Genomic DNA, 17,256 nt, shown 5'->3' with positions numbered 1-17,256 from the left:
GTATTGTAATGACATTTCTGCCTGCTTCATTGAAATATGTTTACAATTTTTTAGAAGGAAAAAGTGTGTGGAAATTTGACATTGCAACATCACATGCTAGAACCAGTCCAACGCATTCCACGCTACGAGATGCTTCTAAAGGACTACCTAAGGAAATTGCCTCAGGATTCCCTAGACTGGAAAGATGCTGAAAGTAAATATCTTCAGGCCATTAAAGGAGCTATAATAAGATATTAGTAAGAGGATACTGTAAATTAAAGATATTTTCAGGAAAGATCAAGTGAAGAATTACCCATGAAAAGAATGATAGAATTTCTTCAGTGGAATCATAGCATTCCTTGAAAAAAGTCTGTTTGAATTGAAGTTAATTTTAAAGCCATAAAGCCTTTAGTATTCTCCTGGAGCTCAGAAGTTTTCCTTTGGTTTTGGAATAGCGCACAGGTTTTGATTTGTTTGCTTTACAGATGATCAGGGCTTGTGGTGGCTTTTTAATTTATTTTTGTTGGTATTTTGGTTTGCTTTATGCACATTTGGAATGTTTGACTGCTATTTGTAAAAAAGTGAAGTTAGGCTCACTGTATTTTTAAGTTTCTGCAGGGAAAAAGCACAGTCCACTTTTAAATTTCTTCCTCTCTGTATTTACACAAGAACAGTTCAAGGTATTTGCGTGGAGTGTTCAAAATCACTTGCCAGATAATTCTTTTAACTATTTAATTTTTAGTACCATTACAGTGAACACTTGTAAGATGAGCTGCTTCAACTGAAAAAATATAGTTTGACTTTCTGAACTACTTTGAGAAAAGGAGGGAGAGAACCATGACTGTTCTTGTCACAGAAAAATGTGATTCTGAGTACTGAAGTGCTACAGTAAACTGCAATAATTCTCTTCTTCTTTCCATATAATTGTTTCTATTTGGTACCTGACTTTTTTATGCCGTCCACTTCACCTTGTATTCTTTTTATTGCTAACTGAAGAAATCTATTGTACTTTGAAATTTACATAAAAACAACAAATATTTTTATAGAATTACCACTGTGCCCCCCCCCCCCATGTAGTACATGAATAAAAGTACAGCTTTTTGGTTTTACTTATTTTCGTTTTCTTCTGTCTAGAGTCCCTGGAAATTATATCCACTGCAGCAAGTCACTCAAACAGTGCAATAAGAAAGATGGTAAATGATCCTTGTTTTCCTGATCACTTTTCAATATAATTGCAAATCTTCCCTAAAATGTCAAGAATTGGTTACTTGGGTCAAAATGATTGTTCCTACTTAATGTATTTATATAGCTCCTAGAAATGATAGACAAAATCTGTCATTGCAGCAAATTCTCTCAAGTGGGAAATGGGACATACTTAGTTCTTCTCCTGGCTCAAATCACTGATACTGCACTGAACTCTTAACCAGGTTTCATCTGTTTCTTTGAGTGCAGGACAATGTTTGTAAAGAGCAGATACTGTTTCTCTGCCTGATTGGGCTGGGATGATAGGATCTTAATTGAAATGTGAGATGTTTTAGGCAGGAAATAATGCAGACTGTATAAACAACTGCATTTTAAAAATTACCAAGGATATAATATTTCTAAAAGTACTTCTAGCTTTATCAACTAAATTAATCAGTCAGACCACTCATGTTTGGTATAAATATGTTTTCCAAAGCTTAACAGTCTCCAGATTTATGCCAGCTCCCATCATTTAATTTAAACTGCATCAAGATCTGTGTTTTCAATTACTAAGTTTTATAACTGTATTTTCACCATAAAGGAGAATCTAAAGAAATTGTTGGAGATCTACGAGATGCTGGGAGAAGAGGAAGACATCGTGAACCCTTCAAATGAGCTGATCAAAGAAGGACAGATCCTTAAACTGGCTGCTCGCAACACGTCTGCCCAAGAGCGCTACCTTTTCCTGGTGAGTATGGTGCTGCTGCTGCGGGGAACTTGGAAATCCTCATTAAACTGAAATGTAAAAGCTTAGGATCTTTGCCCTGATGGATTGTGTGTTGAGGTCCCAGTAAGTAAGTCTCATGGCTCTGTGGGAGGTTTTCATCGTGGCAGGTCATCCTTTCAGCTGGAATTTGAAAAGTACAGCCATGGTCCTTTGCAACTCCCTTGGAAGAGGTTTGGTGGAGTTTGTTGCTTCCCATGCATTGAAAATTGCTGGTATATTTTTGCTCAGGGATCTGTGGCATGGCCCCTCTTCTGGTTAATAAAGGGTAGTGACAGGATGTTGAGGCACAGCTCCTCCTTACCTGTGCTTCAAACAAAAGGAGAAATTATAGAATAGAAAGACTTCAGCTGGGGCCAGAGAGCTGACTTAAATGATGTTCCCTTCATATGAGAGGTGACAAGCTCAAATGTGCTGTGTCTGATACAGACTAGGCAATAGTCTAGTCAGGATTTCTATGAAATAGGATTCAACTGAAGTGAGTTTTTCTTTTTAATAATTAATTTTGAGAAAAATGAGAGGGGAAAAAAGTGAGAAAATTAAACACTTTATATCTGATTTAATAACTGTGCTTCTAGGCTGCGGCTTTAGACATTTAAACGTTATTTAAAGTTCTACTTTAATAACGGAATATATCTTTGTCCTGTTCATGTACCATTTTTCCCCCTGTGATATGGAAGGTTTCAAGGAATAAAAATTTTAAGGAATGTTATTTTGTCTTGGAGAAAAGACAAAAAAATGTCTTCAAATAGCATTAGTTCCAACTTGTACAAAACAAAATTATTTTGGTACAGGATAAATATAAATTTATACACTGAAGTGAAAAGTCCTTATTCTACAGTTTACAGTAGGTTTTGCAGAATTGGGGCATAAGAACAGATTTGGTAGAAAAGCTTTACATTGGCATAGATTATGTGGTCTGAGTATAGTTTGATAATAAATACTATGAAGACTGCTGCATATACAGAACAATTATTCTTACATTGACTGAAGCTGTCCTAGAATCCTATTCCTAAAGAAATGAGAAAGAGAAGTTGTCTTGCATTAGGGCTTTGGTCTTCCCATGTGTCAGCTGATCAGGAAAGAACCTGCTTTCTCACCCACCAAGTCTAGCTTTGTGATATTCTCCAGGTCTCAGTGGACAAACTATGGTTTTATCTGTGTTTTTCTTAGTGCAAAACCACATGTTTATTTTTTCCCCCAGTTTAACAATATGTTGCTCTACTGCGTCCCCAAATTCAGCCTGGTAGGATCCAAGTTCTCGGTTCGAACCAGAGTTGGCATAGATGGCATGAAGATTATAGAAACCCATAATGAGGAATATCCACACACTTTCCAAGTGTCTGGAAAAGAGAGGACACTGGAGTTGCAGGCCAGGTAAGCAGTCTTTTTAGCCAGTTCCTTGAGATCAAATATATACACACAGAAGAGTGGATTAACAGATTTGAAGAACGAGGCAGCGGATTTCATTTTAATGCTGGTGTTTTGAAAATAGCCTAGGCTGCCAAAAAATCATGAATTCTAAGTCCAAGAATCTCTCTGAGCAGAAGATGCATCTACGATGTATAACACATTGGCTAACCGTGCAGAAATGCCCAAGACAGCTGTGAATGGGCTGGCTGGGAATTTGAGAGCAGTGCCGAGGCAGCCTGTCTGACCAAAGTGTTTTAGGACACTGGGTGTGTCAGTCACTGGTGCCTCTGGGATCTGAGCTGCCTTGGTACCAACGAGTCTGTTCACCTCAGGGCAGGTCCAGCAAACAAAGCTCTCCCTCCCACAGGGTTTACCTCCACAGAACAGAGTTTTCTGCAGCAGTAGTTGAGCATCTGCTTTCCTCTGTTCCTCAGGCCCATTTCCCATCTACTTGTTTTCTTCCAATCCTGAGTATCACCCTCCCTCTGCAAGGCAAGCTCTCCTCCTGGTTCTTGGGTCCTTTTCCTCCAGGTGCACTCTTCTGACTGGCACTTTTTCTGCTTTCCAATTTATTAGTCCTTGTATCCTCCTTTTGCTGAGTTACCTTCCCCTCACCTTTTTGCATTGACTAGGCTAAATTGCCCCTGTCTAGACTCAAATAAAGTGAGATGCTCCTTCTCTCCTTTTGGGCCTGCCTAAAAATCCTATTCTTACGATTAGGATCAGGGTTTCTTAACAGTCGGGGTTTCATTGCAGAGAGGCAAGGATTAAATAGGCAGGAGAGTGTCCATGGTGGGTATAGTTCTGTGTTGGCACCATGTATTTGGGGACAAGCCATAGCTGGCTAGCCAGTGAACTTGCAAGCTACTTTCCTTTATGGAAAACCTGTAATATTTAATGAGAGTTACAGCAGAGAACATGCAAAGATAATGGCATATAGGTATTTACCTAAACTTCAATTCAATTTCAAATTAAATATATACTTTGAAAAATGACACAAAACCCCCTTTCCACTAAGATCTGCAAGATTTTTGGGACAGGTTTTTGGCTATCAGTCATATCTGCTGTAAATTACTGTGTGATATCTTGCTAAATATTTTGTAAATTGTTATGCCATACACCTATTTCAATGGTGAAAGGTGGCATCTTGTTATACCATTTCTGAAGCATGTTTTAATTTGAAGAAAATTGATACAGCAAAGTAAGTTTATTTTCTTAGCTTTCCTACATTACCTGTAGGAGAAAGTTTATTTTAGGTGAGGGAAGCACAGATTTTTATCTTTTGCTTTGTGATCATTGTTAGAATACATTAAGTCTGTACAAAACTGTGAAGGAGTAAGTGCCACGAAGCTCTTATTCAATTATATTAGAAAAATCTAATACATTTATCAACGTATGAGTAGTATATGTACCCTATGCCTTAATGTCCTTAATTCATGAGCTTGTATTAACACTGTAATAATTTTTAATTTACTCTTGGCATATTCTGTAGTAGGAGAATTATAATTATTTTTCAAACTGTTATTGGAGTATATTTTCAATTACTGTTTTTAAACAGCTGGTAGATTATTTCTTTGGAATGCTGCTGGTCAGGTACTATGCTTAATAGCTCAGCTTTTTGTTTTTACTGTAAGCAGGAAGAATGATTTTGGCTGCTTGGACAGGTTTCTTCTTCCTCATGTGCAGATGGTAGGTGGGAAGGGCAAACAGTAGTTTAGGATTCTGCCAGCTTAAAAGTTCTGCTAATACTGCAAAACAACAGGTGGGGAGCTGTTTTAATTGAGATGTTGTAAAGGTTCTCTTTTGCATCCTTCAGAGCAATCCATAGAAACATTAATTTTTGTATGATTGGTATCACATGGTACAGCAGGGTTTTTTCCCCAACACATTATCCAAGGAGGAGGCAACTATTGGAGAGCCAGATACACTGTAGTGTTAGTTCTCATGTTTTTAACTTTTGTCTTCTGGTTTGGCTTGTTTGGGGTTCTTTTGTTTGTTTTGGGGTTTTTTTTGTTTGTTTGTTTTTTAAGTTGGACAGTTAACAATTAGTATTGTTTAAATTCTTGAGAATTACTGAAGAGTTACTTGGCTTTTGCAAGAAGTTGTTGATAGTGGGATAATGTTTCTTAAACTAGTCTCAAACTAATGTGTCAAATATTTCTTTTAGTTCTGAACAGGATAAAGAAGAATGGATAAAGGTAAATTAATCTACATTCTTTATTTTCTAAACGTTTTGTCACTGAAGCAATCAGAAAAGTAATACTCATGTTTTCTGTCTCTACCTTCTCTCTGCTGATCAATAACTGGTCAGAATGCAGAGCCTGTTTTAAATTTTACCATGTCTGAAGAATTTCTCCACTGTTTCCTTAGGCACTTCAGAGTACTATTGAAGCTTTTCAGCAGAGGAATGAAACTTTCAGAAATGCTATTGCTAAAGAATATGAAGACATGCCTGTTGAAGTCTCTGTAAGATGCTCTTATTCTTTTGTAACTTTCTTAATACCCATTGTGTTCTTCAATAAGTGGAAAAAGTTTGGCAGAAACTTTGTTTTCAAGCTCATCATTCTTAAAGCAGAGTAATCACAAAGCAGTCATCTTGTTGGTAATTGTTTTTCTTCAAAATGCCAAATCTTGTAAACGAGCCTCTTTCTTTCTTAAAACATGAAACAGAGCACCCTTTCAGTGACGCATCATGATTTTTGACTGGGCTCTTTGTTATTTCTTTTATAGATTTCAAAATGCATCTTGAGCTATGTTTTGTAATTCCCTTCCCAGAGGACGAGAATAACTATTTTCCCTATTTCAAGTACTGTGAAGTTTTTTTACTAGCTTTTAAAATTCTTTTCTCCTCCTCCTGGCCCTCAGAATGCTGAGCTTGGGAAGAGAGCGCCGAGGTGGATCCGGGACAACGAGGTCACCATGTGCATGAAATGCAAGGAGCCCTTCAATGCGCTGACGAGGAGGAGGCACCACTGCCGGGCGTGTGGACATGTGAGTGCAAACCCCCCTGCCTGCAGCTGCCCAGCAGGCCTGCCAGTGTCTCCAAGCACCTGCTTGGCTTCTCATGGCTCCTTGTCATCATTCTTGGAATGGCTTGGGCTGGGAGGGACTTTAAACATCATCCAGCCCCAGCCCCACTGCTGCGGTCAGGGACCTTCAGCAGACCAGGCTGCTCAGAGTCACATCCAGCCTGGCACTTGTAGCTGGAAGAAGCAGCTCTGCATACCACCAAGGACCTTCTCCTGCTTTAGTCATCAGAAGCACGTACACTTGTGTATAATGTCCTGCACACAGTATATTGTTAATTTTGAGAGAACTCTACTAATATGAAGAGTTTCATGACCATATTAAGATGTCATAATCCAGCATTATTTCAGAATATTGTTAATTTTAAGAGACCTCTACTAATATGAATAATTTCAAAACCCTATTAAGATGGCATAACCCAGCATTATTTCAGGCAGCACTGGCTGACTTCACCAAAAGACCATAAAACCCTGCAGTTTTTCATTAGGTTAACTTGGAGCTGCTCCCAGCTGGGTTCAGTGTGTAAGTCTGAACATGTGCAAAGCATCAGGGAAGGAGGGAATGTGAGGGTGGGGAGAGAGTATTGCTGCTGCTTTCCTTGTGGGATGCTACTGTAACATACCCAGCTTGAAAGCAACCATCAGGCAATGGGATTATGACTTGTGAGTTTTCAGAAGGTAACAAAAGAACAGCAAACATTCTGTGCTTTCTTCTCTTGCCATCTAGCAGCTCTGCCTGTCTCCACCAGATGGTAGTATAAGCTCAGGTTTAATACTTGTGGTACAGGGTGTCTTGTCTGATTTCTTGCTAATGTTTTTAAGTGGTATGAGGTATGTATTCATGGTATGCATTCATAACACTGCTTTTGTGCTTTGCAGGGCACAAGTGACTTTTTCAGAAGCTCTAAATTATTTGGTTTACAGTTGTCATAGAGGGTTTTTCCCCCAGATCTTTTTGTCTTAAAATTCTGTTAATGTTAAAAGCACACCCTCCCTTTTTATTTCCCTTTTTGTTTAGACTCCTAACTACTTCCCTCTATTATAGTTCTGTCACATCTCCTTGTGCTTTAATTTCAAAAGACTTTTTTCATGGGAGTTAATTTGGGCTAGCAATGATGGCTTTCCAGAAGTGACTAATTCGGAATACTTAACTAGGATTGCCTAGAGCTACAAGCTGAAGGTGGTGTACTAGATTAGCACTGCAAAGCCTTGGTCCACAATAAAGATTTGTTCAGTTGTCTTAATGGTTCAAGTCCATTCATGTACCCTTTTTTCTTGAAATAACTTCACTCATATTTTTTATTCAGGGCATCTTTTTTTCACGTGAAAGAAAAATTCTGTGGAAAAAACACTTTTAATGAAACAACTTTGATACCTCATTGCATTTCACTTAGATATATACTGAAAAGAAAAATCAGGAAAAATCAGTGGATATTGACTTACTTGTTCTGTGTATTTATGATTTGATTTTAAAATTGTAAATTTTATATGTATAGGGGTATATATACATCTAAACATGCTAATATTTCTTAACAAGGTAAAAAAGTAGCCATTTCTGATTTTATCAGACTTTTATCTTTAAAATGTCATATCAATTGTAGGTTTTTTTTTCATTCTCATAACCTCATTCTGGTTACATAGAAAACCAGGTGGTAAATGTACCTTTTCAGATTGGCATATAAGGAAACTGCCAGCATGGCTTGGGCTATATTCTGATTCTAGACCTAACTTGAAACTACAGATATAATTAAAAGCTGAATGTGATTTTATGCAAAGTACAAAATTCCCACCAGCTAAAAAGGAAGAGGTGCTTCTAGTTAAGAAGTAGTGGCACAAATTTGGAAAATCATTATTTTCAAATAAGTTATTGCTTATTATACAGACATCTTTCTTGTTCTGTATGATTAAAAATATATTACAAAATAGCTTAATACTAATTTTTATTTATATTTTAATAAAATTCTAGAAATACTTAAATATTATATGTTGGGTTTCTTTTCTAAGGTGGTTTGCTGGAAATGTTCTGATTACAAAGCACATCTCGAATATGATGGCAATAAATTGAACAAAGTCTGTAAGGATTGCTATCATGTTATAATTGGTTGTACAGACAGTGAAGAAAAGAAGAGGAAGGGCATCTTGGAGGTATGTGATTCAAAAATACTGTATATGTATAGCTGCAATCCTTTTGGTTCATCAGTAGGTGAAAAATGGTAGCATTCCTGCAGAGTTTATCTTCTCTTTGAGAAATAAAAAGTATGTGGATCAATTTCATATAATTCCCTATATTTTGGTTCCCAGCACTCACCTGTGGAAAATAGCTTTGTTTCTTGCAACTTTACATTTTTTAAGGGAATGTATAAATTATAATTTAATTATAATTATATAATTGTAAGAATTATAAACCTTAGAACTTGTTTGCTTCTTTCAGTTACATCAGCTCCTGTGACAAAATGTGACCTTCCCTTATAAATTTTCAGTTTTCTTCTTCTGCACTTAAGCTTCCATCGCACCAAACCCCACTGCTACCAGCTGGTTTTTGAAAATGTATACCCAGACTGAAAGTCTGGATGGAAACGAGGGGACTGGGGAGAATTTTGCTCTTCCTTCATAATCTGAGTAGTAAGATACTGTCTTGATCAGTGTATAAAATGGACCTTTAAGTTGTCAGGTTGTCCTCAGCTTTTGGCATCTGAAAAGTCAAGGTCAATGGAAATTTTAACACATAATAATTTTGTATTCTTTCTTATCATCTCAAGTTCACTATTTAATTTGAGTAGCGTTTTACGCTGTCTACAGATTTTAAGCAATTAATCCAATCTTTTCTCTAGGATTAGTGCTTGAATACTTATGTTATTCTTAAAAATGTGTTTGAACTTCATTTAGTCATAATATTTTGACTGCCAAAGTAGATAAGTTGTCATGTTGGATAGTTAGTGGCACTTCAGTGCCTAACATGGTTTTATTTTGGAAATCAGACATTGTTGTAGATGCTCAGATACAGAGAAAGGCTGGCTGTGGTGGCAAAATGAAAATTGGAGTGATATAGGAGTCTATAATCCAAAGTTATTGATGAAAAAAGGAACGGATTACACGTGCTAAGGGAATGTGTGTTGTGACTGCACATGTTTAATATATATATATTCTCAATAGATCCAGTTATTCGTGATCTATCTTGGGTATTTCCTGAAGCCTTTTTGCAGATACTGTCCAAGAGTTCATGTGAATGGCGATGTACTTCCTGCTTTTCTGTTCTTTCTGGTTTTAGTCTTTACTGAAGGAAAGTTTAGTTTCCTTTTTATGCTTTCTACTTCTCCTAGATTGAATCTGCAGAAGTCTCTGGAAATAGTGTCATATGTAGCTTTCTTCAGTACATGGAGAAGTCCAAGCCCTGGCAGAAGGCATGGTGTGTCATACCCAAACAGGAGGCTCTTGTGCTCTACATGTACGGTGCTCCACAGGTATGTACAGGGGAAATGGGAAAGACTTGAGTAATTATTGTCATGGTATTTGAGGAAGAGGCAGCAAATCGCTTGGGAATGGATGAAAGATCCAAGTGTTTTCACCAAACTGTACAGTAAATCAGAAGTAATGGGTAGATTAGTTGTCAGTTCTTAATAAAGAACTTCTTCTTCTTAGGATGTGAAAGCTCTGGCTACAATTCCTCTTCTGGGCTACACAGTGGATGACACTCCAAAAAGTGCTGACCTCCCCCACAGCTTCAAACTGACCCAGTCCAAGTCTGTGCACAGCTTTGCTGCAGACAATGAAGAACTGAAACAGAAGTGGCTAAAAGTTATCCATTTAGCTGTCAAAGGTGAGACACCAGAATGTCAAAATGAACTGCAAGTGAATTTAGAAGAGCAGCCTGAATCTTCTAAAAGATCTGAATTCTGAAGCACAGGAACACATGGCATTTTTAAAAAATGTTAGTTGAAATTGTGGTTAACCTTTGTGTTAACCTTTCTTTGCTCAATCAAGGAAAAAAAAAAAGAAAAAAAAAAAAAAGAAACTTCTTACTACCGTACACATCTTGGCACTTTATGTTTGGGAAAGAATTCTGGTCTTTTTAGGGATCTTTTTCTTATATTTATGTTCTGTCAATAAAAGTGATGTACAGGTCGATTTCAGAGACTTTTTAAAAAAATGTGAATGCTATTAAAAATACTTACTAACTTTACTGTACTACTTGTTCATTGTAATGCAATTTTTTTTTTTTAAATCCAGTTGCTCTTCAGTTAACATTTGCTACTTTCCTTAAGAATGCAAATATTTGAAGCTTCCTACTTACATGTTAGGACTTGCAACAGGATAAAAGATATACCTCCACATTGCCAAAATAGATCTGTACTTAAATATGCAGGGACAGTTTGGTTCAGTGTATGTAGTTTATAGATTGATTTCCATGGTTCTGTACATATGTTGTATTTACTTGTATCTTTTTAATTAAAGTAATGCAAATTGCTTTCACAGGTATATTGGCTTTTAAGGTTTCAGTTTATCAAGGAAACAATCTAATGATTTTCAATGTAGAAATAAATACCTAAAATATGAGAAAACTATATATAATATATGTACAGTGTTAAAAATGTACAATACTTGATTATTGCTTTGATTTCATGATACTGGGTTCTTATTAGTGAATAATTTATTTTTAAAAAAGCATGTTTTCTATTTGAAATTAAATACAGTCCTAAATTGAAAAATACTGTTCAGTGATTTGTTTTAATAGCTGAAACTTAATGATCTTGATATTTTTATGCATCAAAAAATTAGCAGTAATGTAAGTGGCATGCAATGGAGAAATGAGTTCCAGTTGTGATTAAACAAGTAGTCGCTTTTCTTCAGTGTCCTATCACTGTTAGCTTTTAAGAGTGCAGTAGTTTGTTGCTCAAATGCAGTATGTGGTTTGAGAAAAGCAACAGATTCTAGTAACCTTCTGGGAATGTGTATTTTTGCTATTATGGTTATTGGAGCAAAAGAACAATTTGAACTTAAGTTTTTTCATTTTTCTAGACGATTAGGTATTGTAATGCTTATTTATGACAACAGCATTCAAGGATTCTTGTTTTAAAGTGGAGCCTGGTTTATAAAAATTTCGTATGAAGTCTGAGCTTGCAAATCTGAAATTTTATGAACTAACATTATTTTTTTTCTGTTTCTGGGTATAAGGACTCACTGGCTTTACAATATTAAGCTCCTTATGAACTTCCATTCCTATTAGAATTTTTATACATAGAGACAAATGACTTCCATAAAATATTACTGTAATATCCTTTAGTGAAATATGGCAAAATCAGAGGTAGTGATTGACTATCAATTAAAATCATTGCTGTCTTTCCTTATTGAAACCTTTTAAGGAAGGAAAATATGTAACTTCTACAATCAGCTTGTCATAAGAACATTCAGAAGTCTTACTTCTCAATAAATCTGCAATTTGTATTTTAATTCATGTCAAGCTGAAGAGCTCAGGTTAACATGACAGATTTAAATTGTTGGATTTATATAATGAGTTTGCCAAGCAAACTGTCCACTGAACTCCTACTCCTGCTTTACTCTTTCTGCAACATTATAGGGAAAAAAAACCCAAAACCAACTCATTTTGCATTTAGCAAGGGACTCATACCTGTTTGTAGTGTCAAGCACACATGAGCATGCAGTGTCCATCATTCCTTCATAAGTATGTACCTTAATGTTAGTGGGATGGATTTTGCTCTCACCTGCACAGATCCAGGATCTACCATATCCTTTAGATTCCACAGCTTGACACTAGTGTTAATAATGATCAGGACACGGTACGGTACTAACTCTCCAGCTGACTTGGTGCATGTCCATTCTGAATTCTCTTCCTTGGGTGCTCCCTGGGTCCAGGGATTGTTCTGGATATAACCCTAGTATTGCTTTTATCTGATGTGCAAGCTCTTCTGAGCTTGCAAATCTATAATTCTCTGAGATTTTAAGTTACTTCTGCTGGCAGCTGTATTTACCTTTAGCAATGGGCAGCTCAAGCCTGGTTTGATTCATGTTAGTGAATACCATCAGATTTTTGCCAAGGTAATATAAGATCTCCCTAGCTAATATATGTAATCTTACATATACCTTGGCAAGGGATGGGGGAGCATTCAGGTAAGCAAGCAGAACTCTTGGTGGCTATCTTTCCTTCATGGCCATCTCCCAAGGGTGGGTATCTTCTACAAGAGCCTTAAGTGCAATTGTGGGATATGGAGAGTTTTCTTCCTACATCCCAATGTATAAAAAGTTTCCCATGGTCAAGGTGTTGAGTGTAGAGGAAGAAGTTGCTTTAAAGGAGTTCTCAGACAGGAAGGACTGAGCTATAGTGAAAATATGATGATATGACTGTAGAGTCAATTAGGTTGGAAAAGATCACTGAGCCCAACCATTGCCCAGCACTGCCAAGTCCATCACTAAACCATGTGCCACATCTACACACCTTTTAAATACCCTCAAGGATGGTGACTCAACCCTTTCCCTAGGCAGCCTATTCCAATGCTTCCCCTCTGTTTTGGTGACAAAATATTTTCTAAAATCCAATCTAAAACTCCCCTGGTGCAACTTGAGGCCATTTCATCTTGTGCTTATTGCTTGTTTCTTGGGAGAAGAGACCAATCCCCTCCTTGCCGTCATCTCCTTTCAAGGAGCTGTAGAGTGATAAGGTTCCTCCTGAGCCTTCTTTTCTCCAGGCTGAACACCCCCAGCTCCCTCAGCCACCTCTCACAGGACTCATGCTCCAGACCCTTCACCAGCTCTGTTGCCTTTCTCTGGGCTTGCTCCAGCACTTCCATGTCCTTCTTATCCTGTCTTTCATGTCCCAGAACGGGACATGGCATTTGAGGCATAGCCTCGCCTGTGCCAAGTACAGGGGACAGCCACTGCCCTGGTCCTGCTGGCCACACTGTTGCTGGTACAGGCCAGGACACCCTTGGCCTTCTTGCCCACCTGGGCACACACTGGCTCTTGTTCAGCTGCTGTCAAACCAGCACTCCCAAGTCCTTTTCCACCAGGCAGCTTTCCAGCCTTTCCTCCCCAAGCCTGTAGTGCTGCAGGGATTGTTGTGACCCAGGTGCATGACCCAGCACTCAGCCTTGTTGAACCTCTTTGAGCTGGCTTTACCCATTGATCCAGCCTGTCTGGGTCTCATTACAGAGCCTTCCTGCTCTCCAGCAGGTCTGCATCCTACCCAGCTTGGTGCTGTATAGTACATTCTGTTTCCTGCTGCAAATCTCATTCTAAGCCAGGCAGGGAGCCCCATTCCAGTTAAATGGTTAGAAGTAGCAGTTTCTGTGCTGCCTCATTGTTAGAGTGGTATTGAGCAGTTGAAGCTACTTGAATGGCAGCATCTCCCAGATGAAGGCCAGCATTTGGGCACAAGCAGTTTGAAATGTGAGTTGTTTGTTTGGATGTTAGCCTCACGTTTGCTCTTGGCCATTAAATTTTATACAGCACAGGATATTTTATTTATCCTAGTGAAACCTGTTTCATGTTCTCATAATCAATTGCTTGGTCAGAATTGTTCTCTTCTGAGTCAGAATGCCTTGGCACTCAAATACACGGTTTTGTGGGAAAAGTATGTATTACCAATATTAAAGGACATCAGAAGATAGAGAAACTCTAAATTTAACCAACCTGCTGTCTTCATTCTCCACAGACAAGCCCTCCTAAGAACAGCATCCCAAACTTACACTTTAAATTGTAAATTATGACTGCAGAGGAACAAATACAAAGTTGTAGCTGCTGTGGTTTAAGAATTATGACGAAAGCAGTGAAATTAAAACCATTATTCTAACAAGGTAGAAGCTGTTCCCATTTGAAATAAATTCTTAAATTCTTCAAGGAAAAGAAAAAGGCATTAAATGTGTGAGCATAAAGCTGTGTGTGTAAGGAATAAACTGTAACTAAGTATTCGTTCATAATGCATAAATGCATGTGAATGGCTCTGCTGCATTAAGTTTTGCAACTCTTGTGTTCAAGTAATGCCTTGTTTCTCACTTTAAAAGTGATCACTCTTCTGTATGATTTAAAGCAGATCAAAAGTTATTTTAGTGGTTTTATCTGTGTTCAACCAGAACAAGATGAAAATTTATCATTCATATTTTTGGATCATAGCAATATATTTTTTGAAATTACTTATTTTTTCCCCATACCATGGGAATAGTGTATCATGATATCTTCATGTCTGCACCATTCCTCCAGACCCTCTAAAAATTCTTGTTTGGTATCAGGTACTCTTACTTGGTTGAAGAGCTGCTATAAAACCTGTATTGTGTAGTATTTTCAAATCCCTTTATGACGAGTAGTTTTGGTTTTTTTCTAAGTGTATTTAACTTATATGTGCAAAATAGATATTGACAGTAAAAAACATTCTCTTTGGAATAGAATATTAAACCACTTTAATTGCATGTATATATGGTAGCATCTTTTTATGCAAAACCATCTCAAAGTGCTTTATAAATCTCCTCAAAGATTCTAACCCAAGAAGATTTTTATTGCTCATGTTTTTAAGTTATGGATGAAGGCAAGGCACTGATTAAATACAGAGTAAATACACTACCACCTAAGTAAAATTCAGGTGAGATTATAGAAGTATGCTCCATAGACTTCCAAGTGGAGTCAGAAGGAAAAAGAATATATTAAAACAAGTGAGAAAGTGGAAACACTTGACAGGTTGTTTGCGTTCCTCACCACATAGCTAGTATAAAAAAATCATCAGTTTTTCATTTCAAGGAAAGATTAAATAAAATTAAGAGAAGGTAGTTATTTCTTATACTGAAGGAAAGACTTTCTGGAAAGAAATAAACATTCCATGTAAAAATAACCCTAAGCAATAACAAAAGGTCTTTCTCCATGTAGCTGGTATAAACTAGCATGGGCCTGCTGGAGCTATTATACCTTCAGTGTTTTAAATTCACATAGAATCTGCCTTACATTATATAAGAACACTTCTGGAAGGTGAAACTTCCTAGTTAGGGAGGTGCTGAGACACCAGGTCTCACCTGGACTCACAGAGCTCAGGTGAACCTCAGGTGGAGGTAATGGATGTAGGGATGGATGTAAACGACTGGAAATATATATCCAAAAGTAAATGACTGGAGAGAAAAATTTTGTGGCAGAACTCACTACCCTTAAGGTAAATCCATTGGTGAAATGGGCATCATTCTTAGTCTCTGTGGTGTACTGTTATTTGAAATCTGAAATTAAATACATGGGGTTAATGCTTTTTGCTCTCGTCTGTGGCCCTGTTGGTTTGAGGAATTTACCTAGCTGGTTCTGACCCATGGGACTGTAGTCTGTTCCTCAGATAGGAGTTGTAATCTGCTAGTCAGATTGTTTCCTAAATCCTTTCCATTTGACAGATGATAACATTAATTTAATGGTTACATATGTGTGTGTATATACACATGTGCACATGTGTGTGTGTATATGTATATATGTGTATTTATATATTTGAGACTATTATTCAGATGACTTGTTTTCAAGCAGTATTTTACAATCAAAAAAATACACTGTGCTGCATTCAAAATAGAATGTATAATGACTGTGTTAAGTATGCTTTCCAGAAAAATATGGAGGTAGATCTGCTATTGTGGCATGTTTACTATTTCAGCCTATAAAAATAAACACAGAAGCCCTGACAAACATGCTAATTCCAGTGAGGCATTTCAATCAGCTTCCTTTGAAACCTTGTGATTAAATTTCTTCCCAGAATAAACTATGGCATTTTGTTTCACCCCTTCCTCGTCTTAGCATAAGTGAATCTAGAACGTGCTTTTTTTCTCAAAATCCTCAAGCAGATATCTTTGAATAAAACATGTTTTCAGCCACTGTATAACACCAACCTACTTCTGTTTGTACTTCATCCTCGTAGATTCATTAAGTATTTATGGTGGAAACATTCAGAAAAGAGGGAACTATATCAAAGCATTTTTGCATCTATGTGCCCTGGTGTTTTTAAGCCAAATTTGTTGCACATAGAGATCAGTTTGCAATAGAAATACTATTTTTTTCTACCAGTGTATTTTCTATTCTGCAGCCCTTAAGGCAGATTAATACAATAATTTTAGTGGGAGCTGTATCAGCTGTAATGTTTGACATCAGAGTTACAGGCTATACATGTTCATTTTCCTTCATTATGGAAGCATGTCTGATTTTAATTGCAAAAAGATTTTCTTTAAAAAAATAATAATTGGAAGCATTGTAAATTTGTTTTGGTTTTGCAATAAAGTGAATAATACTAAAAAGGTGAAATACAAATGCCATTGTAAGTTGTGCAAATGTAAGTCATCATTTTTATGGTTAAGAATGGTTATATGAATGTAAAAAAGTTGAAGATATTGTACATTTTTTCTGTAATATATGTACATTTGATCCTAAGGTGGGTGGAGAATTGTAAAAATGAAGCACTTTAATTCATGCTGAGTACTTAAAAAGAACAGAAATTTGTATCCTGTAAAATAAAAGCATCATTAAATAAGTATTGCTGGTTGACTCTTTTTTTTTGTCCACCTACCCATTTTGCTAATAAAATCTTTAAGCTGTATTTCTTGTTGTGTGTGACAGTGGGGACCAGTTTTGGAACACTGGTATCTAATTTGCTGAAGTGCTGGTTTCTCACAAGTACTGCTGAGTTGGTGAAAGATGTATTCTGAGTTTATAAAGGGTGTATTTAATGCTATGACATCCTAGGTGGGAAAGATAAATGACATCTGCACAGTTTGGTCCAGATTTCTGTAATGGGAATGTGCCCAGTTCGTTATATGAGTGCTTTGTGGATTTCTGTACCTCCATCCCCATAGAAAAGTGCAAAAATAAAGGAAATTGTTCAGCAGAGCCCCAAATCTTTCTTAGTATTACTCA

The 17,256-nt window shown here is 37.0% G+C and overlaps 1 protein-coding gene across 9 annotated transcripts in view; it reads left to right on the top strand.

Annotated features, from left to right (window-relative positions):
* The window catches only part of FGD4 (FYVE, RhoGEF and PH domain containing 4), an 83,255-nt gene extending 66,382 nt beyond the window's left edge, over nucleotides 1–16,873 (top strand). For 8 of the 9 annotated variants that reach the window (XM_041487466.1, XM_041487467.1, XM_041487462.1 and 5 more), the window contains 10 exons: nucleotides 55–193; nucleotides 1,114–1,172; nucleotides 1,763–1,909; nucleotides 3,150–3,322; nucleotides 5,526–5,556; nucleotides 5,729–5,824; nucleotides 6,224–6,349; nucleotides 8,389–8,529; nucleotides 9,705–9,845; nucleotides 10,024–16,873. In XM_041487466.1, coding sequence (XP_041343400.1) covers nucleotides 55–193; nucleotides 1,114–1,172; nucleotides 1,763–1,909; nucleotides 3,150–3,322; nucleotides 5,526–5,556; nucleotides 5,729–5,824; nucleotides 6,224–6,349; nucleotides 8,389–8,529; nucleotides 9,705–9,845; nucleotides 10,024–10,281 — 1,311 coding nt within the window. In that variant the 3' untranslated portion in view covers nucleotides 10,282–16,873. The remainder of the gene's footprint in view (nucleotides 1–54; nucleotides 194–1,113; nucleotides 1,173–1,762; nucleotides 1,910–3,149; nucleotides 3,323–5,525; nucleotides 5,557–5,728; nucleotides 5,825–6,223; nucleotides 6,350–8,388; nucleotides 8,530–9,704; nucleotides 9,846–10,023) is intronic. The other variant, XM_041487463.1, reaches the window with a different exon arrangement.
* The last annotated feature ends 383 nt before the right edge of the window (nucleotides 16,874–17,256 follow it).

Source organism: Pyrgilauda ruficollis, unplaced genomic scaffold, assembly GCF_017590135.1.
Source record: "Pyrgilauda ruficollis isolate IOZ18807 unplaced genomic scaffold, ASM1759013v1 scaffold80, whole genome shotgun sequence".
Classification (NCBI taxonomy): domain Eukaryota; kingdom Metazoa; phylum Chordata; class Aves; order Passeriformes; family Passeridae; genus Pyrgilauda; species Pyrgilauda ruficollis.
Note: the sequence above shows the minus strand (reverse complement) of the source record. Positions and strands in the feature narration are given on the sequence as shown.